Raw genomic sequence first — 27,714 nt, 5'->3', positions numbered from 1 at the left:
TTTCCTAGCAAAAAAAATATGTATATTATGTATATATATATTCACATTTATACATACATATTGCTTTTAAAATATGGAGACAAATATCAAAATGTTTTATAAAAGGCAATCCATAAAAAAATTCTATTTTTATTTTTTCATTATTTCAAGTAAAAGTTCTATAATCAAAAAGTTTTAAAAGTTTGAAAAAAGTTGATTCTAATGGTTGCATGAAATGGTTCTAATAACCTTGTCCTTTCATTTTCATTTCCTGATTAATACCTATCTGATATTTTACCATGGCTATGGTATACTATGATATCTACATCTTAATTTTTTTTGAAATGACAAAACTAATATTATAAAAACCCTTATTTAAAAATTTAAAAAACCCTTATTTCTTAGTGATTTAACTCCATTCAAACCAATTGACCATGTGGTCAAAGTATATAAAATCAGCTACAGAAAGTGCAACTGACCTGAAAGATTATTTTATTAAAAATAAAATTTTGGGGCCTGGGGTTTTGGCTCAGTGGTAGAGCACCTGCCTCGCATGTGTGTGGTCCTAGGTTCGATCCTCAGCACCACATATAAATAAATAAAATAAAGGTATTGTGTCCATCTACAACTAAAAATATTAAAAATAAACAAATAAATAAATAAAGTTTTATTTGGACACATCACATCCATTTATTTATTGATTGATTCCATATCTATATTGCTACATTTACACTACAAATTTGGGTAATTTTGAGAGACATTATATGGTCTATAAACTCTAAATTATTTACTATCAGGCCCTTTATAAGAAATATATTTCTCATAATTTTAAAATCATCCTTTCATTTTAACTAAAAAAACAACAAATTTTAACATTTTTTCTAACACTGAAATCTACATTAAAAACTTAAAATTCATTTAAGTATCTCTCTGAGTATTAACCATTATTAACCATAAGCTTAATATATATCATCTCTTCAGGCATTTTCCTATTATAAAAATCTATTAAAAAATTTGAGACCTATCTTTTTAAAACTGGAAAACATATTATATCATCATTTAATTTCAACAATAGAAGGTATACATTTGTATGTGCTATTAACTTACACAGTCTGGAACTTTCAGTCCTCGCACAGTTACATACAATGTTGAAGGATAACGATTTCTTGGACATTTGGACCACCATTCAAAAACCTCAACAACATTTAATTGAGATCGAGGTTTAGTAGGTGGGTAGTACAGTTGCAAGCGAAGTTTTGAATTGATATTTGCATTTCCATTGGCTCCCAGTAGCTTAAAAGAATTCATATAAAATATTACTTTCACAGAAAATAAATAATATAATAAAGCAATAATATGTAGTCAGAAACTCTTTTATAAATGATCAATGTGGCATGCTGAAATTTCTTGGATTTATAAAGCAAAGGAAAGAACATTGACATAGTTGGTTAAGTACAGATTCAGATTATTTCTGAATAAAGGTAAACCAAATGACAGGTAAAATATTTTTTCAATAGCCCCCTTTTTATCTGTACAACCACTTCAGAATACAAAGCATTTACATTACTGAACCAGATGCCACTCTGCACAAAGGAGTGATCAATACATATTAAACAGAAACAATTTCCCATTTATTCCTTATTACTATTTTTAATGGTTAAATTATTATGTTTTTAAAAAGTCAACATCATCAAGATACTTAAACTAATTCAAACAAATCATTATATTTTCCCAATATTTTAGTTCATCTTCTTAAAATGGTCTATTTAAAGAAACCTACTAAACAAAATGAATTAAGTAAAGATTCTTATTAGAAAAATTCAAAAATCTCACCAACTCTTTCAATAGAACACAACTCTAAATAGGAAATCAATTATTTCTTTGCAATGCTAAGGCTTAAAACCAGGGCTTCACACATGCTAGGCAAGTGCTCTACCATGAACTATATCCCAAGCCTTAGGAAACATCTTTTTAATATTTGTGTCCTGTACAAATTAGGAGTAGAGTGATAGTTGTGAGAATTTACATTAGCTTGGGCACAGTATGAAGGTGACTTAAACCAAAAGAAGAGTAGTCAGTGAGTGCAGAAGACATATTTAATAACATTTACTGACTGATAACTTGAAACATTAAAAGAGTCAAGAAAGACTCCAAGGGAGTATTGTCCAACAGAACTTCCTATGATGGTGGAAGTGCTCTACACCTGTGCTTTCTAGAACAGAACCCATGGGGGGCTACAAAACACAAGGGGCTGTAGAACCAAATTCATAGTTATATTTAATTTTAATTAATCTAAACTTATTTAGTAACAAGTGGCTTGCAGCTACCAAAATGGACAGTGTAACTGGGAGACTGGGAAGATGGCAGTACTACCAACTGAAAAAAGAAGAGAGAAAATGGGTAAGAGATTAGTTAGGATGTTTGTTCACTCTGGGGGAGTCTGAGATATCTATAGGTCATTTGAATTAAAATGTCCAGTAAGTAACTGCATTTACAAATCTGAAGGACAGAAAAGGAAAGTGGGTCCAAGAGAAGTGAATTTCAGATGAAATCAAAAGTAGGACATCAGACTACTGCAAGAATTTCCTATGTGGATCTTCAAGGATATACAATTGCTCCCATTCTACTCCATTCTTCACATTGATCAAAGTAATCTTTCCAAAACATGGTTCAGATTGTTTTATCCTTTTGTTTAAATCCTGTAATGACTTCCTATTACTTTTTAAAAATTTTATCATGGCTTGAAAGTCCTATGTAATCAAGACCCTGTTGACCTCAGTAACCTCTTTATGCACCATTCTTTCAGTCTCTACTCTCCAATCTTAGCAGCCTTTTTTGTTGTTGTTGTTATCTGAATAGATCTTGCTACTTATAATAACTGGATTTTCCTAGAACTCTCCACTCCACTGCTCCCACCTAGGTAGTGCTTCCTTAGGAAAGTTTTCCTGATCCCACAGGACCCTTGCTTCATAATCCAACCCATAACTCTTCACAGTATTTACAAAAATTAATAATTATCTATTTAGTTATTTTATGCTTGTTTTTCTTATTAGAATATGAGGTCAACAAATTTGTCTTCTTTAAGTCTACTGACTAAAACAGTGGCCAGCACATAGAAATGGCTTACTGAATATCTGTTGAATTGAATAAAATTGGCAGGGTCATATATATCTTACTTGGTGCTGCATCCCCAGGACCAAAAAGTGGAAGTGGTAGAGGATAGGCAATCAGTAAATATTTGAGACTCTTAACGAGTGTCTCCAAGTTTGTGTTAACATCACTTTCACGATGCAATCTTCCTTTAAGTTCTAACTCCTTATATGAGACTAAACTGTCTAGGGAAAAGCAACCAAATCTGGAGATTATTTTAAATGTGTTTAAAATGAATGAAAAACATACCTTAAGAAATGCCCAGGCAATTTTCCGAAAGCCACATTCTTGGTTTTGAACCTCAGAGTTATTCTTAATTTCATCCATGCTCAAAAAATCAACAATCTGCAAGTAAATTCCAAAAATTACTTCATAGAATACTAGACTATCTAAAATTTAATATTTTCTAATAAAATATTGTTAAAAATTAAAAAAAATTTAGTTGTTGATGGACCTTTGTTTTATTTATTTGTGTATGATGCTAAGAATTGAACCCAGTTGCCTCACCCATGCCAGGCAAGTGCTCTACCACTGAGTCACAACCCCAGCCTAATATATTGTTAAAAAAAATTTTTTTTTAAAGAGGGAGGGAGGGAGGGAGGGAGAGAGGGAGGGAGGGAGGGAGGGAGGGAGGGGGGGGAGGGAGGGAGAGGGAGAGAGAGAGAGAGAGAGAGAGAGAATTTTAATATTTATTTTTTAGTTTTCAGCGGACACGACATCTTTGTTTGTATGTGGTGCTGAGGATCGAACCCGGGCCGCACGCATGCCAGGCTACTGCTTGAGCAGCCCCATATTGTTAAAATTTTTAAAAAAATCATTTGAATGTTTAAAAATGTGTTCTTTATATAGAGTAAAATCATTTTTATCTCATTTCATTCACCTTTGAGTTAACTCCGCTATTGAGGGTTCATTTTTTGGCCACTTTATCTCTTATTAGTAAATCTTTTATTAAGATTTATTTTAAACCTAAGGCAAAGAGTTAATTACCTCAAATATTACGGCTATGCCAACTACACTGCCCTAATCATCTTACATTGTATGCATTTATGGGAATGCCACAATGTAACCCATAAATATGTATAATTATAATGTGTCACCTAAATGTAAAAGATAATTACTTAAGTGCAGTCTAGGCACAAATACACCAGGCATAAAATTCTTAAGCTTTATCATTTAATATGTATCAGAGCAGACTTCAAAGGGTTCATTATTTTAAAAACTCAGGACATTTTTTCTGAATCCTTGCTTGGATCACCTTCCTGAAGTTGGGGGCTTTCTCTTTGGATACATGTTGTAATTAGGCTTCTCAAGAGATTTCTTTCATACCTTCATCTTATCCATATATTAAATCTCAGGGATTTGCTATCAACCTGCCACAGAGATTGATTCTAGGTACTTGTTAGAGGCTATTGCTTTGCATTCATGGTTATCAAAAGATCAGTTGAGAGATATTAAAACTTTATAGAAGACTGCTTAAACTTTAATATGGATTTCACCCATCCCTCTTCTTTAGATTCTTAAATCTTGTTTCAGATATAATACATGTCCAGTGAAAAAGCACTGACAATATAGAAAAATACAGAAGCAAAGTAAAACAATTTGTAATCCAGACCTACAAATAACTACCATTAGCATTTGACTTATACAAATGTAAACCTTTTTCTGTGCATTTCTAAATATATGTAAGCATGTGACTACAAATACCACACTCTTTTGCAAACTATTTCATATAGCATGTGTTGGCTATATCTCCATGTCATTGCAACCTATGAATATCATCATGTTAATGGCTGCCTAGACTAGTCTACCTAAAATTCTGTATTATAAAACAAAATAAATGTAATAAAAGCCATTAATTATTTAATCAAATCTGTTACTGATTAAAATTAGGTTCCTTAATGTCTCTCAAGTTTTTGCCATAAACAGAGATGAAATAAATATTTGCATATACATCTTTGTACACATGTTACTTTCCTTTTAGGATAAATATCTTGGAGTAGAATAACAGTTTTAAAGACTTCTGATAAACATTATAAAATTTTCCTCAATAAACTCTTCAAAAATTGAAATCAGCAGGCAGGAAACACACTGTGGTAAAACTTAAATAACCAAAATTGATAATCCAATAATCTATCATTCTTATACCACTTAATAATTAAGTGATTATAAAATGACATATAATAAATCACAATGACTAGTTTCTTTCTTTCTTTTTCTTCTTCTTTTTTTTAAAGGAGTGGGATTTATTCAAGTGTGAAGTATAGAAACAGGACTCTTGCAGGGGCTAAAGAGGACCCCGTTACGGGTTACCCCCAAATCACAAGTTTCTAGAACAAAGAAAAAAATTCCTTGAGATACAAATTACATTTCTTTTTAAAAAATTAGAAACTTTATATACATTACACATAACATAATCATAGATGAAATGATAGAATATTTGTATTATAAACAAACATAAATAATCTGAAAGTCAAGGATCATAAAAATAAGCCACTCTACAAAATGAAACATCAGCTCCTGTCATGCCAGGCACCTTGTTCCCATACTAAAATTTTCCAGTTTGGTTAAACTGGAAAGGAGGCTTTCTCTGTTTCACTTTGCTAGCAGAGAGAGAACATAAAATAGAGAAATTAAATGTGGTATTCAAGGTTGAAATTATCATCAAATATAAATTACCTAACTTAAAAATTGGAGTAACTTAAAGGAAATCACTCTAGCCAAACCTTGATATCCTTTTCAGTGGGGAAAAAAAAAAGGAAAAACTTATAATTACAAATCCGCTCAAAGACTATCTATTTTATAAATCTTTCTCTGAGTACTCTGACCCTTCACTTCACATCTAATAAGTTCTTCATCATTTTTGGTTATATATGACATTGTATTAGTTAACTGATCTATGTATGTTTCTTTTTTTTTTTTTTTATCCAGGTGGTACACATATTCTTATGGAGTCTGATACTCAGTTAAATAAGCTTATACCATGTAAATGGAGGACTGCACTCATACAGATAAGATTTATCACTTTAATTAACAGTCATGAGGCTGCTGTAAGGATTAAATGATGTCACAACATAGGTCAAATGGCTAACTTCTGGCACTGAAAACTATCACTGTTTTATCTGTACCTTCACAGCATACTGCACACTACTTTGTTGAATTATTGAACTACTTACCACTTACATTTAACAACTTATGTTTGCACAATTAAATATTAACTAAAATTTAGTTTGAATTGTTTAATCCAATTCATACCTCAAAGAACAAGATGACTTTAGGACTCTCATCAAACTCTCGAAGCAAAGAGGGAAAATTTTCATTAAATATAATTTGTTCTTCCCATTCTGGAAGTCTTGATTTTAACTGTTTAAAATCATAAGGCTGAGTCATAATAGGAAGAATATAATCCACATTCTCTTTTTCATAGTAAGATGACACGGGTCGTTCACTGTTCAAAGAAAGACATTTCTGTCAACAAAATTCATAATTTTTAGATGAGAAAAAATTATGATACACAACCAGAAATAATAATAAGGAAAAATTATTTTCATAGTCCATCTAGAAAATTATAAATTCATAAAACTTTAAAGTAAAATAGTGCCTTACTATCATTTTGTATTTATATACCATCAGTTTTCACAGAATTATAGGAACATAAAGTGAGACATAATTATACCTTCACTATATAGTGGAAATAAAGCAATTCCTTCAGAATTTTAAACAAATTTATGATGATAGCACAATAAGTTAATATAAAAAAGGGACAGGGCCAGGAGTGGTGATGCATGCCTATAATCCCAGTGGCTCAGGAGGCTGATGATTTCAAACCAGCCTCAGAAAAAGCAAGGTGCTAAGCAACTCAGTAAGACCTTGTCTCTAAATAAAATACAAAATAGGGCTGGGGATGTGGCTCAGTGGTTTAGTGCCCCTGGGTTCAATCCTGGGTACACTAAAAAAAAAAAAAAAAAGCACAATTTTTGGAGCTATCACATTTTCTTTACAACTGAATAAGTGAAAGCCCTTTTTTTGACAATTTTCATGTTTTCTGCCACTGCCATATTTCTGAACAACTAATTTTTTGAATGTTAGTATCATCATCTATTTTATTTACCTTGTTCTTTTACTTGGCCCTCAAGTATGTATTGCCAATAGCAAATTCAAGATTCATTTACCTCACTGAAGGCAAATGACAGGTAACATATTAATTTAAAAAAAAAAACTGAGTTACACAACTAGAACATTTACATGCAATATAAGATGATTTTCAAAGTTTTGTGGCATTAATTAGCTTGGGAGAACCTCTTTTACTTGAAATGAACAAATGTTCTCCAGTTCTTTTGCGAAAACATATTGATCAGTTATATGGTAGACGAACACTTAGAACTAGTCGACTACTCTTACACAAATTCATAACTCTATTTCCATTGACAATACCAACTTCTACTGCATACAGTTTCAATGTCAAGGATTAGCTGCATTATTAAAAATATTACCTATCGTCTTTCTTGACATATTGACCAGTATTCTCATCTACCACATGAATTTTTACCATTGGGTGAGAAATCATAAAATCTGATTTAAGTCGATCAGTTCGGTGAATGTAAACTCCCAAGACAAGGTCATCATCAAGCAAGCATTTGGGATAAACTGGGCTATCACGGCTTGTTATTTCATGAACACCATCACCATCAATGTCTTCATTATCATCTGAAACTACATGTATAGAAGAAAATCAATGTTATAATTAACTAGCCTCATATTTGAATTTACATATGATTTAAACCTTATGATCTATGATTATTTCACATGGTTAACAAAGGAACTTCAAGGGAAAAGAAGTAAAGGCCAGAGAGCAGCAGAGCACACATAGAGTAAAATATATTTACTAATGCATTATATTATAGCAGGGTGAGTAATGTTTTTTCCCAACAAGCACCAATAACAAAAAATGAGTCGAAACATAATTTTATCTATTTTCTTTGTGTAATATATTTCATTCAAATAATTTATAACTGGAACTTCTGTTTTGGGGTAGAATGTAGTAGGATGCAGCAAGTCAGTTCTTCAGGAAAAAAACAAACAACACAAACAATTGCAAAATTCTTATTTTAAAGACCTTAGAAAACTACAGTAACAGTGTACTAGATGGACTAAAATTCCAGAGAGAGAGAGAAAGTGGGTGTGGGTGTGGGGCAAAGACTGACTCAGTCAGAGGTAAACAGACAGAATGGCAGCTGCTTTTGTCTCTGGAATATTTGCTGACTCAGGGTGTGGGCTGAGAATCAAGATTTGGTCCAAGCAGAAAGAAGTTCACCAGCAAAGTTTTCAGTGGTTTCCTGTGAATAAAGCGATAAAACTGGAAAACGGAGAAGCCTTAAGCACATGGCCAATTTGCCTCACAAATTGAATTCTGGGAGGGTGGAGAGGTAGTGAAATCTTCTGGTGGCTAGGTGGTGCTAGCAGAACGTATCACACTAGGGGAAAAGGTCTGAAACAAAACAGGCAGGCAAAGAGGAAAGCCTAGGTTTGGTCAATTTTCAATGGATGATAGAATCCCATAATAAAAAGATAACTAAAAAATCAATTGCTGCTCAAAATTTAACAACAGACTTCTAAATAATATATAACCAAATAAAATAAAAATATAAAAATTTTGTTTGGTTGAATGATAATAAAGATACAGAATGTCAAAAAATTTTAGGGACACAGCTTAAGGCAATACTTAGGTAGAAATTTAAAGTCTTACATGCCTATGAAAGATAGACTAAAATCTTTCTTATAAAATTCATCTTGTAAAGCTAGAAGTAAACAGCAAATCAAACCCAAAGAGAGTACAAAGAAGGAAATTATACAAATAGAAGAAAAAATAGTATACAAATGTACAATAAAAAAAATATCAAAGCTACAGGCTGAGTCTTTGAAGACTCAGACCAAAAATCCTTGAGTGGATCAAAAATTGAGAAAAAAAACAAACGACAATATTATGAATGAAAAAAAAAAATGGTACAACCTTCTTGATGCTATATATATTCAAAACTTGAAAATTTGAATTAAGTGGACATATTCCTTAAAAAATATATCCTAACAAAGTTGCCAGAAGAAATAGAAAATGTGAAGACTCTGATATGTAGTAAAGAAACTAAATCTGATTAAAATTCTTCCTATAAAGAAAATCTTAGTCTAAAATATTTTATCAATAAATTCTTCTAAATATTTAGAAGATATTTTATCAGTAAATTCTTCTAAATATTTAGATATTTTCTCCAAAAACTGAAAAAGATGAAGCATTTCCCAATTCTTCTAAGACAACCAAAACTTTTATGTCTAAATTCAGGGCATTTTAAGAAAGGAAAAGTACAACTAATCTCACGACCACAGATATAAAAATACAAAGTAATGGCAAGCCAAATAAAAAAAGAGATTTGGAGGGGAAAAAAAAGAAAATCCATCACAACCAAGTAGGTACCTTCAACCCTCCCAGGAACACAAAGATGGCTTAATATTTAAATAACAATTAACCACACACAAAAAAAAGGTGAAATTTATATGATCATGTTGATAAGATGATCACATATGTACCTGACAAAATTCAAAATCAATTCATGATAAAGAAAAATAAAAGCCTTTGCAAAGCAGAAGTAACTTCCTTAATCTGATAAAGGGTACAGACAATTCACAGCAAACATCATACTCAATGATGAAAGAGTTTTCTGTCAAGGCTGGTAAAAAAAAAAAAAAATACTTGTTTTTGCCACTTCTGTTTAAGACTATAATAGAAGTCCTAGCCAATGTATTGAGAAGAAAAAAAAAAAAAAAAGAATAAGATACAATAACTGAAAAAGCAACAATAAAACTACCATTACTAACATATTAATGATCATACATGTAAAAAAGTCAAAATAATCTAAGAATAAACTATTAGAAGTAATAAATAAATTTAGCAAGATTACTAGGTACTATGTTTAAAATTTAAGTACATATGAAATAAGAAGCAAATTTTTTAAAAAATGCCTTTTACAGTATTATTAAGTAATATCACACACTAGGAATAAATCTACAGAAAGACTGCCAAAATTTATAATATTATCAAGATAAATTTTATAAGAAACAAATACATGGAAATGCATGCCAAATTCATAGATTTCAAGATAAATATATCTAAAAATGCCAGGTCTACTCAGAGAGTTGGTATATTGTGAATCTTTTAGATTTATCCAGTTTAGATCAAAACTGAGCTTGGTTGGCAGGACTAAGGTGGATAGGAGGAGGGAAATTGAGACATCACTTGTAAAATTCACATGGAAATGCAAAGAGTAAAGAATAACACAGATAATACTGAAGAAGGAAAAAAATCTATAGTACACTACTAAATATCATGACCTATTATAAAGTTATAGTAATTAAGGTATTTTTTTATACAAACTGTCTATGTAACTGAGTAGAGACTATAAAAACCGATCCACATTTAACATAGTCTTGTTATTTATCATAAAATTGACACTGCACTATAAAGAGAAAAAGATAGTCTTCAGTAAATAATTACTAAGTCAATTATATACTCATGTGAAAAAAAAGTCTTGATCTAGTAGTTAAATTAAAAAACAAGTGTTTAAAATGTCTTGCTCTAGTAGTTACATTTAAAAACACTTGTATTAAATTAAATTTAAAAAACACTTGTTTTTAACTACTAGAATCAGAAAATATCAATGTATCCTCAAATGACTAAAAACCATAAATTCTAAAATTGTCTATTTTCGTCCCCAAAAAATCATACACAAAATCAATTCCAGATGAACTATAATCCTAAACATGAAAAGTCAAACAGTAAAACTTTTAGCAAAACATTTTCAGGACTTAGGGAAGATTTCTTAAACAAATCACAGACAGCTCTTAACCATCAAAGAAAAAAATTAGGGAAACTGGGTAATATAAAAATTTATTTTTCAAAATTACCAATAAGAAATAATAAAGCCTAGAGTGGGAACATATTTGCAACTATTTGTGTATATTTATATCTGAGAAAAGATTCATATCTAGGTATATAAAATAGTGTCACATATCAATCAGAAGACAACAATTATTTTGTTTTAAAATGCATAGAAGACTTGAACAAATTTATAAATGTGAAATCCAAGCAGTTAATAAACATGAAAAGAATCAACATTACTAGTTTTAATTGGGATCAAGCTAAGGTCAAGGTTAATTGGGATATATATTATTATATATCCCTAAGAATGATTAAAAATTCAGGGGTCTAACCAGGTAGACACCATGTACATGCTGGTGAAGATGTGGAGCAACTAGAACTCTCAAACACTGCTAGTGTCTATTGGTAAACCAAGCAGGGAAAATAGAAAGTAACGATTAGAGCAACAATATACATAAACTATGACACAGCAACTCCAAGACTGTGCTCAACAAAAATGTATATATATGCTCACAACAGATGTGAACAGAATGTTCCTTTCAGCTTTACTTGTAATTGCCTAAAACCAAAAACAACTTAAATAACCATCAACAGGTTAGGTAAGTTAACTGTGGTATATTTACACAATGGAAATCTATACTGTACAAAATCAAGAACTGAGAATGTATAAAGTCAACTGTCTTTACTGCTGGTATAAATTTCAAAAATAACACTGAGTTAAGAAGTCAGGCACAAAAAGCACCTTTATAATTTTATTTGTATCGATGTGCAAAAATGATCTGTTAGCAAACAAGGTAGTGGTTATCTCTGCAGAGCAATAAAGTGAAAGGGGGCCTGAGGAGGGTGTCTGAGGACAAATAATGTTCTGTTTTTTGATTTAGACAACAAGTTTATAGGTAAGTTCAGTATGTGAAAATTCACTAAGAAATACACTGTGATACATATACTTTTCTGTATGTATATTGTGCTTCAACAAGTGTTTTAATTTAACTACTAGAATCAGAAAACATCAATGGAATCAGAAAACATCAATAGTATCCTCTAATGACTAAAAAACCACAAATTCTAAAATTGTCTATCTTTGTCCCAACGTTTTACCAATTACATGGGATTGGGGGAAAAATAGAATAACGGGTAGGAAAAGGGCAAGAATATACAAAGAAAAAGGAAAAAATCAGAAAATGTAGAGACAGAAAGCAAGAGTGGGAAGGGAAATTTGGAAGAGGAGAGAGCAGTTGAATTAGCTGAGGAACCAGGTGGACGCCATGTTTAATACAGGGACACAGCCTGAATATCTGAAATATTTTTTGACTGTTGACCATTTCTGTCTTTCACAACAGAGTCTTAACCACTTAGGGACTCTAAACTCAATGGTTTAAAGAAGAAATTCTCTATGCCACAAAAGTAATGACAAAGTCTGTATTATTCTAGATTTAATTAAATTAAGAACTCAAAATGACTCAAGTAATACAAACCCATCACAGCAACCTATAATTACAAATGAATGCTTTTAATCAAGATGAATCCAAAACAAGTACCAAATATTATACATGTGATTATTTTAAACTATATCTTTAGGCTTAATTTTAAGAACTAAAATTCCTAGAGTCAAAAGCACACCATTTCTCATTTAATTAGTGTAACAAACCTGCTTTAGTCTTCTTTTTTGTCTTTTTTGGTTTGGACTTTGTGTTATCTGGCATGTTATCATCTGCATTTTGTTCCACTGAGCTTACTTCATCATCTTGATGAGAATCTGAAGTAATGTTTCCAACTGGCGAGTACTTCTTTTGTTCATCTTCAACTGTGTCATCAGAGATGTTCAATGTGCTGCAAATATAAACCAAGTACAAGAAATTACAAATATATTAATATTATAATAATCATTATTCATTGTAGAACAGAGTGAATGGTAAACAGAAGCAAGGATATGTTGTCTTCTGCTGGAAGATGCATGTATTTTCTTATATAACAATCAAACATCAAACTAGGTATTATAGGGACTATTTTATGCTTGGTGAGGAATTATATACCCCAAGGTCAACACATCGAGCTCTAAACCCCAGGGGAAAAAAAATGAAATAGTCTTTTATGAGCAATAGATCTGTCTTACATAGGACCACTGATGCCAAGTAAATAATTAATGAACTTCTGAATCACTTCGTGTAAAGGCAAAAAAAAAAAAAAAAAAAAAAAAAACAAAAGCATTATAAAAAAAAAGCATTATAAAAAAAAGCATTATAAAAAAAAAAAGCATTATAAGTCTGTTCTGTTGGTGCTGCGACGTTCATAAAACAAATTCTCCTCAAGTTCAAGAATCAAATAGACCACAACACAATAATTATGGGTGACTTCAACACACCTCTCTCACCATTGGACAGATCCTCCAAACAAAAGTTGAATAAAGAAACTATAGAACTCAATATCACAATTAATAACCTAGACTTAACTGACATATATAGAATATATCAACCATCTTCTAGTGTATATACGTTTTTCTCAGCAGCACATGGATCCTTCTCAAAAATAGACCATATATTATGCCATAGGGCAACCCTTAGTAAATATAAAGGTGTGGAGATAATACCATGCACTTTATCCGACCATAGTGGAATGAAACTGGTAATTAATGATAAAAGAAGGAAGGGAAAATCCTATATCACATGGAAAATGAACAATATGTTACTTAATGATCAATGGGTTACAGAAGACATAAAGGAGGAAATCAAAAAATTCTTAGAGATAAATGAAAACACAGATACAACATATCGAAATCTATGGGACACAATGAAAGCAGTTTTAAGAGGGAAATTCATCTCCTGGAGGTCATTCCTCAGAAAAAAGAAAAACCAACAAATAAATGAACTCACACTTCATCTCAAAGCCCTAGAAAAGGAAGAACAAAACAACAACAAATGCAGCAAAAGGCAAGAAATAATTAAAATCAGAGCAGAAATCAATGAAATTGAAACAAAAGAAACTATTGAAAAAATTAACAAAACTAAAAGTTGGTTCTTCGAAAAAATAAATAAGATTGACAGACCCTTAGCCATGCTAACGAAGAGAAGAAGAGAGAGAACTCAAATCACTAACATACGGGTTGAAAAAGGCAATATCACAACAGATGCTACAGAAATACAGAAGATAATTAGAAATTATTTTGAAAACCTATATTCCTATAAAATTGAGGATAGTGAGGACATCGATAAATTTCTTAAGACATATGATTTGCCCAAACTGAGTCAGGAGGATACACACAATTTGAACAGACCAATATCAATGGATGAAATTGAAGAAGCCATCAAAAGACTACCAACCAAGAAAAGCCCAGGACCGGATGGGTATACAGCGGAGTTTTACAAAACCTTTAAAGAAGAATTAATACCAATACTTTTCAAGTTATTCCAGGAAATAGAAAAAGAGGGAGCTCTTCCAAACTCATTCTATGAGGCAAACATCACCCTGATTCCGAAACCAGACAAAGACACCTCAAAGAAAGAAAACTACAGACCAATATCTCTGATGAACCTAGATGCAAAAATCCTCAATAAAATAATGGCAAATCGGATACAAAGACACATTAAAAAAATTGTGCACCATGATCAAGTAGGATTCATCCCTGGGATGCAAGGATGGTTCAATATACGGAAATCAATAAATGTTATCCACCATATAAATAGACTTAAAGATAAGAACCATATGATCATCTCAATAGATGCAGAAAAAGCATTTGACAAAGTACAGCATCCCTTTATGTTCAAAACATTAGAAAAAATAGGGATAACGGGAACTTACCTCAACATTGTAAAAGCTATTTATGCTAAGCCTCAGGCTAGCATCATTCTGAATGGAGAAAAATTGAAGGCATTCCCTCTAAAATCTGGAACAAGACAAGGATGCCCGCTCTCACCACTTCTGTTCAACATAGTTCTAGAAACACTGGCCAGAGCAATTAGACGAAAGAAATTAAAGGCATAAAAATTGGAAAAGAAGAACTTAAATTATCACTATTTGCAGATGACATGATTCTATACCTAGAAGACCCAAAAGGGTCTACAAAAAAACTACTAGAACTAATAAATGAATTCAGCAAAGTGGCAGGATATAAAATCAACACACATAAATCAAAGGCATTTCTGTATATCAGCGACAAAACTTCTGAAACGGAAATGAGGAAAAACACCCCATTCACAATATCCTCAAAAAAAATAAAATACTTGGGAATCAACCTAACAAAAGAGGTGAAAGACCTATACAATGAAAACTACAGAACCCTAAAGAAAGAAATAGAAGAGGATCTTAGAAGATGGAAAAATATACCCTGTTCATGGATAGGCAGAACTAACATCATCAAAATGGCGATATTACCAAAAGTTCTCTATAGGTTTAATGCAATGCCAATCAAAATCCCAATGGCACTTCTTGTAGAAATAGATAAAGCAATCATGAAATTCATATGGAAAAATAAAAGACCCAGAATAGCAAAAGCAATACTAAGCAGGAAGAGTGAATCAGGCGGTATTGCAATACCAGACTTCAAACTATATTACAGAGCAATAGTAACAAAAACAGCATGGTACTGGTACCAAAACCGGCGGGTGGACCAATGGTACAGAATAGAGGACACAGAGACTAACCCACAAAGTTACAACTACCTTATATTTGATAAAGGGGCTAAAAGCAAGCAATGGAGGAAGGATAGCATCTTCAACAAATGGTGTTGGGAAAACTGGAAATCCATATGCAACAAAATGAAACTAAACCCTCTCCTCTCACCATGTACAAAAGTTAACTCAAAATGGATCAAAGACCTTGATATCAAAACAGAGACTCTGCGTCTGATAGAAGAAAAAGTTGGCTCCGATCTACATATTGTAGGGTCAGGCCCCAAATTCCTTAATAGGACACCCATAGCACAAGAGTTAATAGCAAGAATCAACAATTGGGACTTACTTAAACTAAAAAGTTTTTTCTCAGCAAGAGAAACAATAAGAGAGGTAAATAGGGAGCCTACATCCTGGGAACAAATTTTTACTCCTCACACTTCAGATAGAGCCCTAATATCCAGAGTATACAAAGAACTCAAAAAATTAGACAACAAGATAACAAATAACCCAATCAACAAATGGGCCAAGGACCTAAACAGACACTTCTCAGAGGAGGACATACAATCAATCAACAAGTACATGAAAAAATGCTCACCATCTCTAGCAGTCAGAGAAATGCAAATCAAAACCACCCTAAGATACCATCTCACTCCAGTAAGATTGGCAGCCATTATGAAGTCAAACAACAACAAATGCTGGAGAGGATGTGGGGAAAAGGGTACTCTTGTACATTGCTGGTGGGACTGCAAATTGGTTCGGCCACTTTGGAAAGCAGTATGGAGATTCCTGGGAAAGCTGGGAATGGAACCACCATTTGACCCTGCTATTGCCCTTCTCGGACTATTCCCTGAAGACCTAAAAGGAGCGTACTACAGGGATACTGCCACATCAATGTTCATAGCAGCACAATTCACAATAGCTAGACTGTGGAAACAACCCAGATGCCCTTCAATGGATGAATGGATTAAAAAAATGTGGCATCTATACACCATGGAGTATTACGCAGCACTAAAAAATGACAAAATCATGGAATTCGCAGGGAAATGGATGGCACTAGAGCAGATTATGCTTAGTGAAGCTAGCCAATCCCTAAAAAACAAATACAAAATGACTTCTTTGATATAATGAGAGCAATTAAGATTAGAGAAGGGAGGAAGAGCAGGAAGAAAAGACTAGCAATAAACAGAGACATGAAGGGGGAGGGAAAGGGAAAGAAAATGGGAATTACATGGAAATGGAGGGAGAGCCGCATTGTTATACAAAAATACATATAAGAGGCTGTGAGGGGAATGGGAAAATAAATAAGGAGAGAAATAAATTACAGTGGATAGGGTAGATAGAGAGGATGGGAGGGGAGGGGAGGGGAGGGGGGATAGTATAGGATAGGAAAGGTAGCAGAATACAACAGTTACTAATATGGCATTTTGTAAAAATGGGGATATGTAACTGATATGATTTTGAAATCTGCGTTGGGGGTAAAAATGGGAGCTCATAACTCACTCAAAGCTTATGTAAGAAATATGCTATGTCAAGAGCTTTGTAATGTTTTGAACAACCAATAAAAAAAAAATCTGTTCTGTTTTCAGGAGGTTTCAGATAAATAACTTTTGGTTTCTAGGTAAAAACTAATTCCGTGTGTTTTCCAGTGTGACTATATTTTCAGAAGGCTATCATTAAAATAAAAATCTGCATCATATAAACCAATAAATGATAAGAAAGAGCAGCCAAGAAGTATACCAAGTTTAAAGAGAAGCTGGCCTATGAAAGTTTGTTTGCAACTATTTAAGGATAATAGCTTCCCTCTGCATACTATCGTCATATAAGACATGGTTTTAATTAAAATTTGTGAAATAGTTCTACTTTATAGTAAGAATGGCTTTCTAGCTCTACATCAAAAAAGCTATGAAAAAAGGAAGATTCACTGTATTTACAGTATTTTTAGCAGCCCTTATGATTCCTGTGTCTTCATAATCATTTCTTTGTATAACCCCCTTCTCTTTAAGTATGAGAAGTAGTGGAGTCACCCAATACTACAATGAGATCTTAAACAGACTGTGACTTCTGTCTTGCTCTCACTCCCTTGGATCCCTTGCTCTGGGGAAGCAAATGGCCACATTGTGAATAGCAAACATGGAGAGGTTCACGTGGCAGGGCAATGATGTCTGGCTGAAAGCCAGTCAGGACCTGAAATCTACCAACATGCATATGACTGATCTTAGAAGTAGATCTTCCGAGGCCTTCTAATGGCTATGTCCACTGGCAGATTGCCCCTATCAAGACTAGCAGTAGCTTTAGGCCCAGCTAACATCCTGACTCCTGCCTGTGACAGACCCTGCCAGACTCAGGGGCACCCAGTGAAGTTATTTCCAGACTCCTGAAACCACATAAACTGAGAGACAATAAGTGTTTGTTGTTCTAAACTGCTATGTTCTAGGGTAATTTTTTAATGCAGCAACAGGTAACTGCTGTAGTATATATATAATATATATTATATATACTAACATATCCCTTTAGCAAACTGACTGTCCTTCTCTTTGTTACCACTGGTCCATTAACTTGTGATGATAAGAGGGGAATTACTTTTACCCGAGAGCTTTAGAGGAAAATGTCCTGGAATGCCAAGGAATAGTCATCTACAGAATGTTCCCACCTTAAGTTGCTTCTAGATGACTGCAGAAAAAAATTATGGCAGGTAAAACGCATTTTTTAAATCTCACTCTTTTCTCTAAAGAGAGAATCTATAAATATAAATATACTCACAGAAACCCAAATGATAAACACAAGTATATATGTATAGTCATTATATATATACATATATATGTATATGTATGTATATATGTATATGTATGTGTGTGTGTGTATATACATATACATGTATATATATATATATATATATATATATATATATATAGACTAAATACCAAATTGCCAACAGTGATTATCTTTGAATGATTGTTCTACAATGAGAAAATGTTATTTGTATAATAAGGAAAGTTATATTCATATGTCCAAATGGGCATTTATAACTCAAAAAGGGGGAAGTAATTAGGTTTCTATTATTTATAAGGAGAAGTATGTGGGTAAAGATAGAAACTCTGGAGTTAAGCTGCCAAGATCTGGCTCAGCCTCTGTGACTTAAACCTTTTAGTTTCCACATCAGAAAAACAGAATGATATTACTTTTCTTCATTGGGTTGTAATAAGGAATAAATGAGTTAATTTTCATAAAACTCCTACCACAAAGTTAAGGTGCTACATAAGGTCAGCTGCTATTCTCCTAGTGGCAGTGTCTCCAAATGAAAGATCAAGAATTTTATTAAACTACAGATGTCATGCAAGAGCTGAAAATAAGAATATATTAAAAAAATATGTATCTATGTAAAGTACCTTGTTTCAGCTTTAGACATGGCTGGAACTTTCTTTTTCTTCTTTTTCTTTTTTTCACTGCTCAATTTGTCATCATGCAATAAAGTATCTGAGGGAAAGTAAGTTAACTGTTCTTTCAGTTTCTTCCTTATTTTCTTCTTAATTTCCTTTGCCATTTCTTCAGCTACCTGGAGCTGGTATGCTTGCATGAGTTCTTCTTCTCCTTCTAAAGTATTATTTTCTTTTCCTTCCTTTGTCTTATCACTTTTTTGATGATCAACACCGGACAATGACTTTGTTCTCATTTTCTGATGTGCAAAATCTACCTTCTCAGAAGTTTCTGGTTCCATTTCTTGTGTGGTCTTTGTAATCTTTTTACTTGGCTTCCCTTGCTTGTCTTCCTCTACACTGACATCATCATTTGAATCTTCAGCTGCTGAATGTGTATTCTTCAATTTGTTTTTAGTGACTCGAATGCTCTTCTCTGGGTTATTAGTGTTAATACAACTTACATCATCACTTTTGGTTTCTTTAATATTCTGAAGACCGCTTTTAACAGTGCCAAGCTAGGGAATAAGACACAACAACAAAGCTTTAGCTAAGGACAGCTGAAGTTTATATAGATAAAAACAATGACTAATGTTCAACAATGTGGAATATTAGGAAGATTATGTTCTGCTGAGACAGAGTGATAACAGTGTAGAGCCTTTGGTCAGCATTATCCTAGCTTATGTTCCAGAATTAGACTAGTAATCTCTAAAAGTAACTGGAGATTAAATGAGTTAGTTAATTAACATGGGGAAAAGTCCTTAAGGACTTTTCAGATATGAATTAATTGCTCAAATTTTAAATGCTATTTTCCTCACTGGAAAAATGATCCAAACTCTAATCTAATTAGGAGATGAGAAACTACTAAAATAGTCACTGTGGGTAAAACATTTCTAGTTCCTCAAGAGAAAACACACATGGGTCATTTGTCTTGCTCCATAATTATACTCGAAAACCAAAGTCTTTAGCTCTAAGATTATCCTGTAATGAGTCCAACTGTATAACTAAAACACTGCTAAATGTTAAATATCAAGTTAAATCAAATGTCAAACTAAGCATACAGCTATACTTCTTTCTCCAATAAAGTATTATTTGAAATGAGATATTATTTTAATAGGAAAAAAGAGGCTGAAAATCACAAACGAATGTTACTAATAGTAAAACAAGTATTTTGAGAAATTCTCCAAAGATTTAAGTAGGCAAGATTAGATCTATTAAGAAACCATCAGAGAGAAAAAACACAATTGATAGGGAAAGACGTCCTCAGATACAGGTGGTTCTGGAGAAGCAATTAAGAATCAGAGTCAGCTATTCTTAAGCAGCAGCAAATATGCCTGAGGACAACCTATTATTGAGGAGCTGGAATGGATAACTCTTGTGGTAGCTCACCCAGAGGATTAAGCAGTTGAGCATAAAAAGAAAGGGTAGCATGCTTCAGGTAGGCACACCCCACAAACAGCAAAAGCAGACTATGTTAAAAACAAAAAACAGGCAGAGGAAAGATTCTCAACATAAAGACAACCAGACAAGTAAAAACTAACAGACACTAAAGGAAAGCAGTATAATTAAGGTGAGCCATGAAATCCAATGAAAGAGAAAAATGAATACCAAAGGAATATAAATAGTATAAACTAGTAAGAATTTAAAATAGGCATCATATTAAAGAAATACAAAAGAATGTTGGGTGAACCATAAATATTAGAAATAAAATTCTGAGTGACAGAAATAAAAACTTAATAGATGCAATGAAAATCAGAATGGACAAAAGCTAAAATCACAATTCAGAACTCTCTAAAAAATGGATATGCTTACTACTGAATACTGAGGCCCAATTTTTAAAATTCTTCATGTTTAAAAGCAGTTAGAAAACATTGATTACATATGAAAAGGAGATGAAAATGCTGAAAGAACACCAAACATAAAGTAGCTCAATACATATTCAACATAGAAAGAAAGGGTAGCATGCTTCAGGTAGGTACACCCCACAAACAGCAAAAGTAGACTATGCTAAAAACAAAAAACAGGCAGAGGAAAGATTGCTCACTTAAAGCATTTTCCTAATTCTGTCTATATTTAATGATAAATTATGAAGCCATAACTTTTTAAAAAATCTTCCATAATCAGAGCTAATAAAAATTGCTTCCCTTAGAAGGATCCCGAGTTCAAAGCCAGCTCCAGCAACTTAGCAAGGCCTTAAGTAACTCAGTGAGATTCTGCCTCTAAATAAAATACAAAAAAGGGCTGGGAATGGAGCTCAATGGTTGAGCGCCCCTGGATTCACTCCCCAATACCAAAAAAAAAAAAAAAAAAGCCTCTTTTAAGAAATCAATTTTCATATATTCTGTTTTAGAAGTGATATATGCTTTAAAAAATATTTTTTTAAAAAACAACAAAATAACCCCCCAAAATTAGAAACCCAAAGTTCATCCTTGATTGCCTTCCACAAAGAAAAAGATTGCTGATCTTTTTAGAAACTTCTCTTTGGTTTCTTTCTATGAATATAGTCATACTTCAATAACACTGAATTTCCATTATGTTAAAATGGGCCATATAGATATCGTTCTACTTTTTCAGTGAATACTAGAAATGTAGCACCAATATTGCACAGATTGTGAGGAAATAGTTGTAAAAAGACATAATCAAGAATTAGACACACAAGAAATATTTTGTGGTCTCAAAAAAATTTTTAAATGAAACTGGGAAAACTAATAAGATGAAGCTTGTTTTTTTAATATTTTAATTCACTCTGATCCATCAGCCTTTGTACAAATAATATTAATTTTATATGACTTTGTATCTGTCGTTGATCTTTTTCTTTGTTCAGTTCTTTTTTAAATAGTACAATAAATATAATTCCCAGCTTATCTCTGGTAACATCCTATACATTTAAAAGGATAATAATTATATTTTCATTATTTTTTTAAACACTTTATTTTTTGTGGCTTTGATTTCCTTTTCCCCCTTATAGTTTAATAGAATAAGTTATTTATAAATTATAAACTTGATTAATTTCTAGTTTTGTTGTAGTACAATAACAGATGTCTGCTTTGTGGAATTTAATAGCTTCATGGACCTGGTTGTGACTAAATTTGAAATGGCCCAAAGATATTTGCTCATGTTCCTAATTTATCTTTGTCCATTCTTCATCTTTAACTTCTGTGCATCACTTAATATTTTTTTTCTTCAGTGTGTCTGCTTTTAAAATTATTCTGAAAAAAATGATTTACCAAAAATTCACTACTTTTAAGTATATAAATCGACTTTGGCAAATGTATAGTTATATGGTCACAATAATCATGATGTATTTCCATCACCCTGCATGTCTTTATGAAGTCAACTCCTGAAGCCAGTGTGATAGTGCATGCCTGTAATCCCAGTGACTCTGGAGACTGAGGTAGGAGGATCATAAGTTCAAAGCCAGTCTCCAGAATTTAGCAAGACCCTGTCTAAAAAAAAAAAAAAAAAAAAAAAAAAAAAAATTAAAAAAAAATACATTTCCCTAACTCCTAATGACAATGAGAATTTTTACATGTTCTCATTTGCTATCCATACCTCTTCTCTAATTTTAATTGGATTGTTTTCATATCACTGAGTTATAACTGTTCTTAAAACGTTCTGTATCAGATGGTGCTTTGAAAATATTTTCTTTCAACCCAAAACTGATCCTTTCATTTTCTTAGCAATGTTTTAATTTTTGAAAACCTCAATTTATCTCATTTTCTTTTTATGTCTTATGCTTTTATATCCAGCAAGGATACCAAGGATACCAATGAGTTCCTAATATCTGTGTTCCTTAGGAATATTGGTTGGTAATTTTCTTGTAAGTTATATAGCTTTGGTTCTTATATGTAAGTCTTTGATCCATTTCTAGCTATTTTCCAAACATGATGTGGTCACAATTTATTTTATTGCATATAGATATATGATTATTTCAGGACCGCTGTTGAAAAGTTTTTCTTTTCCCTTACTGAATTAACCTTGACAATTAAGAATTAAGTGACCAGAATGGGGTGTAACTCATTGGTAGAGCACGTACTTAGCATGCACAAGGCCCTGGGTGCAATCCCCAGTACAAAAATGAAGAGAGGGAGGTAGGGAAGAAGGAAAGAAAAAGGAAGAACTGAGTCCATTTCTAAAGTCTATTCTGCTCCATTGATACATATGCCTATCTTTATGACAATATCAAGCTGTCTTGATTACTACAGCTCTACTATGGGTTTCTATTCAAACTGTGTAACTTCTCCAATTTTGTTCTTTTTAAAATTGTTTCATTATTCTGTTGTTTATATTCCCAAATAAATCTCATATTTAGATTTCCAATTTAAAAACCTGATGGCATTTTGACTAGTATTGAACTGAATCAAAAGATTTTCAGAGAATGAATATTTAACAACACTGCTTCTTCTAAACTATGAACAGGATACCTATTTAAGCAAATCTTTATTGTTAGCATTTTGGGGCCTTTCAGTATATACACTGAATATAAATGTAAATATACATAAAATTATTGGTTATACTCCCTTATTATCCTTTTAAAATCTATAGCATATGACTTTCCTCTCAGATTCCAAATATTGGTGATTTGTGTCTTCTTTCCTTTTTCCTGATAGATCTAATTAGAGGTTATGCAGAAAAAAAACTCAGCAGACTTTAGTTGCTAAAATGCAGCAAATTTCAACATCTTGCACATTTTTGATGCATTTATCCTTGAGTGCTATGTATATTCCAGATCATTTTTCTATATTTAAGATGATCATATGGTTTTCTGAATTAGCCTTATGAAAAGAATTCCAGTGAATAGTTTTTCTAACACTGAACTGACAATATATTCCTAAAAGTCATTTTGTATTATCTTTTTTTGTAAGAATGAGTTCCTAATATTTCATTGATGATGTCTGAATCTGTGTTCCTTAGGAATATTGGTTGGTAATTTTCTTGTAATGTTTCTAGTCGTGGTATCAGGGTAATGAGTGTTTACAAGAAGGAGTGGAGAATTAGTTTAGCCTGTTAAGAGCTTGTATAGAATTGGTATTAATTCTTCCTCAAACGCTTGGTGAAATTTACAATGAAGCCACCTAGAATTACTTTTATTTGTGAAGTTTTTATCTATTTCTTTTAGAGGGAGCTTTGGGAGTTTGTATACTGCATGTAATTTATGCATTTCATCTCAGCTGCTAAATATATGGTCAGAAAATCATTCATTATACTCCCTTATTATCTTTTTAAAATCTATAGCATCTACAGTAACTTTCCTCTCAGATTCCTAATATTGGTAATTTGTGGGTTTTTTTTCTTTTTTCCAAATTAATCTGGTTACAGGTTATGCAGGGGGGGAAAAAAAACCAAACTCGAGACCAGTTGCTAAAAGGCAGCAAATCCCAAATAAGATCCATTTTTGGGACCAGCTGTAGGTAGGATCCTAAAAACTGAGCTTTGAGTTTTTGGAATGTTATGTGTGATAAGACTGCTTTTATATGCCTAAAGCCTTGGGCAACACTGTACCAATTTGTTCAAATACTAATAATGCGATTTATGGTAAACATCTATTTTTGGTCTGGGAGACTGATATCAGAGTAACTAAGGTCATTCACACAGGCACTGCATGCTTATATGACACCTTGCACAGACACACACATACACAAAACCATGAACAAGAAGGCTTGGGTAAACGTTCCTGGTTATCAACATTTTGCACATTTTCACAGTTGCTGGCAGAAGTAAGAACTGTACAACACTACAGGGAGCACACTACTGGTTTCTCCTGCAGTGTGCCTCATGCACTTTTTCCTTTTGTTGACTTTAATGTTTCTTTCTGCTGTGATAAACTATATGAACATATCAGAGCTTTTGAGTCCTGTGGGTCCCGCTAGTGAATTATCAAGCCTGAAGTAGGCCATTAGAATGCCCAATACATAAGATGATCAATTTCTTTTAAAAGGATCTGCACTTGAATATACTCATGCTGACTATAGTTTTTCTCATTTCACTGTTTACACTTATTATTTCCATTTTCTATTTGGGGCTTAATTTGTTCTTCATACTGTTTAAGAAGGCTTCAATAATAGATCTGAGACTGCTATTCCTCTAATAAAGTTCCTCTTTAATTTCAGTATTATGAATTTCCATCTGCTTTAGAAGCATTCCACATTTGATACATTGTGATTTCATTTTTCTTTAGTTCAAAGTTTTTTCTTCAGGTTTCTTCTTTAATATAATGGCCATTTTTGGATCCTGTTTAACTTTCAAATATTGAAAGATCAGACATATCTCTTTCTAGTTTAATTTAATTTCTAGTTTAATTCTGTCATGGTCTAATCATTTAAAGTTTTTATTTTGTATCTATAATTTTTTTGCTTATATTTAAAATAGTAATATCTAGGCTTATGGCACAGGTTGGTATTTGTCTCAGTGTGCTAGAAATTGATTACTGTTGTTTGTTGGATACAATGTTCCAAATTTGTCGACAGTGATTTGAAGTCATCTATTATTAATGATTTTTTGACTACTTACTCTATCAATTTCTAAGAGGGAATATTCAAATATATAATCATAATTGCTGATTTGTCTGTCAGTTCATTTCCATTAGTTTTTGTTTTGTGTATTTTAAAGTTCTTTTACTGGGTTTATACACTTTTAGGATTATTTTCTTCCTGAAAAAACAATACTTTTATCATTATAAAATATTCTTTAAGCTAGGCAATATTCCTGTTTATCCTTGGTAACTTTTTATGTCCTAAAATATACTTTTTCTGATATCACTATAACCACTCCAACTTTGCTTCAACTACTATTAGTATGGTATTATCTTCTTGTCTGTCCTTTAAACTTTAACCCATCTGTGTCTTTATATATCTAGGGGGTTTCTTATAGTAAATATATACCAGGGTCCTATGTATTTGTCAATTTGAAATCTCTATCCTTGAATGGGTCTGTTTGCTCCTTTTATATTTAAAGTGATTTTTTTGATACAACTGAATTTAAGTATTCCATACTGTTATTTGCTTCTATTTGTATTGCTGGGTTTTTTCCCTCTCTTTCTGCCATCTTTCTCATTATCTTTTTGTTATTCCATCATAACATTGCTGGGTTTTTTAATCTATCCTCCTCCCCATTTTTTAAGTGATTGCTCCAGGTTTTATAATATAAATCTTTATCCAAACTTACCAAATAATGCCACTTCCCATGTACTTTAAGAACCTTAAAAGTATAATTCTACTTTACCTCCTCCCCTATTTCCTATGTTCTTACCTTTTGCTTCCACACACACATTCTATTCCTGTTTTCACTCTTGCCTTAAAAGTTATCTTTTAATTAAAGTTTTTTTTAAATGAGAAAAATTATTTCTTTAGTATATACTAGTTTGTGTGCTCCTTTGTACAAATCTACTTGGTTATGATCTTTTTAAAAATTAACAATTTCTTGTACTTCAGGTCTACTGACGAAGAATTCTTTCAGTGTTTACTTAAAAGGTTCTTATTTCCCTTTCAATTTTGCAAGATATGTCTCTCAATATAGAATTCTAGGTGGTGATAGTTTTTTCTTTCAGTGTTTTAAAGACATAGCTCCAGTCACTTTTAGCTGAAATAGTTTGTTTGCTGTCATTCTTTATTCTCCTGAACAAAATGTCTTCATTTTCTCTGACTTTTCAACAATTTTAGTGTGATAATGGAATGATTTTGTTCATATTTCTTCTACTTATGATTTGTTGAGCTTCTTGTATCTGTGGGTTTACTGTTTCCATAAAATGTGCAAAATTTTTTCTTTGAATGTTTTCTTAACTCCTACTTTCTCAGATTTATAGTACACACAATTAAATGCTTAATACTGTTCTATAAGTCACAATGTTCTGTTCCCTCTCCACTTTAACATTTGAGACCCTTTTTAGTGATAGAATGTTATTTCTTCAAGTTTCCTAATTATTTCTATGCAGTCTCTAATATGCTAATTCCATTCAGTTTACTGGTAATTTCAAATATTATATTTTTTAATCTCTAGAAGTTTTATTTTGTCTTTTTTATATCTTTTTCTATCTCCTTCTACATTGTTTCTATTAATTGACTTATTTCTGGTTCAAGGTCATATTATCTTTCCTTTTTATAAGGCTGGTGGATTTCAATGGAGATCAAACTATGCATTTGTATTGCTCGCTGCTAGATTTTCTCGGGATTCCTTTAAATATTGTTGGTCTTTGCTCTTAGACATAAACTACTTTGATCAGGTGACACACACTTGTAACCCCAGTGACTCAGTAGGTGTTGAGGTGTTTGAGACCAGTCTCACAAACCTAGCCAGAACCTGTCTCAAAATAAAAAAAAAATAAAAGAGCTGGGAATGTACCTCAATGATTAAGTCCCCCGACATTCAATCCCAATACAAAAAAAAAAAAAAAAAAAAATTATTTTGATGAGTATTTAGTTACCCCCTAAGACTGGGGTTCTAAATTTATCTTTGATAGAGCTAAGATAATTACAGATTTATGTTAAAGAAAATACATGGATGATATGAGTAATACCTAGAGAACCTAGAAGATTTTCTACCCTTTAAAATTCAGTACAAAAAGCAAAAATATTTAGAAACTTTAGCTCATAGGACAAATACGATATCAGTACTATCAAGTAAGTTATAAGAATAAAATGAGGTA

General features: G+C 32.2%; 1 protein-coding gene across 1 annotated transcript in view; it reads right to left on the bottom strand.

The window, feature by feature from the left end:
* The window catches only part of LOC308648894 (jouberin), a 182,631-nt gene that overhangs the window by 144,723 nt on the left and 10,194 nt on the right, over positions 1-27,714 (bottom strand). The window contains exons 4-9 of the mRNA XM_081294039.1: positions 19,047-19,591; positions 12,702-12,883; positions 7,620-7,839; positions 6,382-6,574; positions 3,379-3,474; positions 1,087-1,272 (exon numbers count right to left, since the gene is read on the bottom strand). Coding sequence (XP_081150165.1) covers positions 1,087-1,272; positions 3,379-3,474; positions 6,382-6,574; positions 7,620-7,839; positions 12,702-12,883; positions 19,047-19,591 — 1,422 coding nt within the window. The remainder of the gene's footprint in view (positions 1-1,086; positions 1,273-3,378; positions 3,475-6,381; positions 6,575-7,619; positions 7,840-12,701; positions 12,884-19,046; positions 19,592-27,714) is intronic.

This window comes from Spermophilus citellus, assembly GCF_964194105.1.
Source record: "Spermophilus citellus genome assembly, chromosome: 5".
NCBI lineage: Eukaryota > Metazoa > Chordata > Mammalia > Rodentia > Sciuridae > Spermophilus > Spermophilus citellus.
Note: the sequence above shows the minus strand (reverse complement) of the source record. Positions and strands in the feature narration are given on the sequence as shown.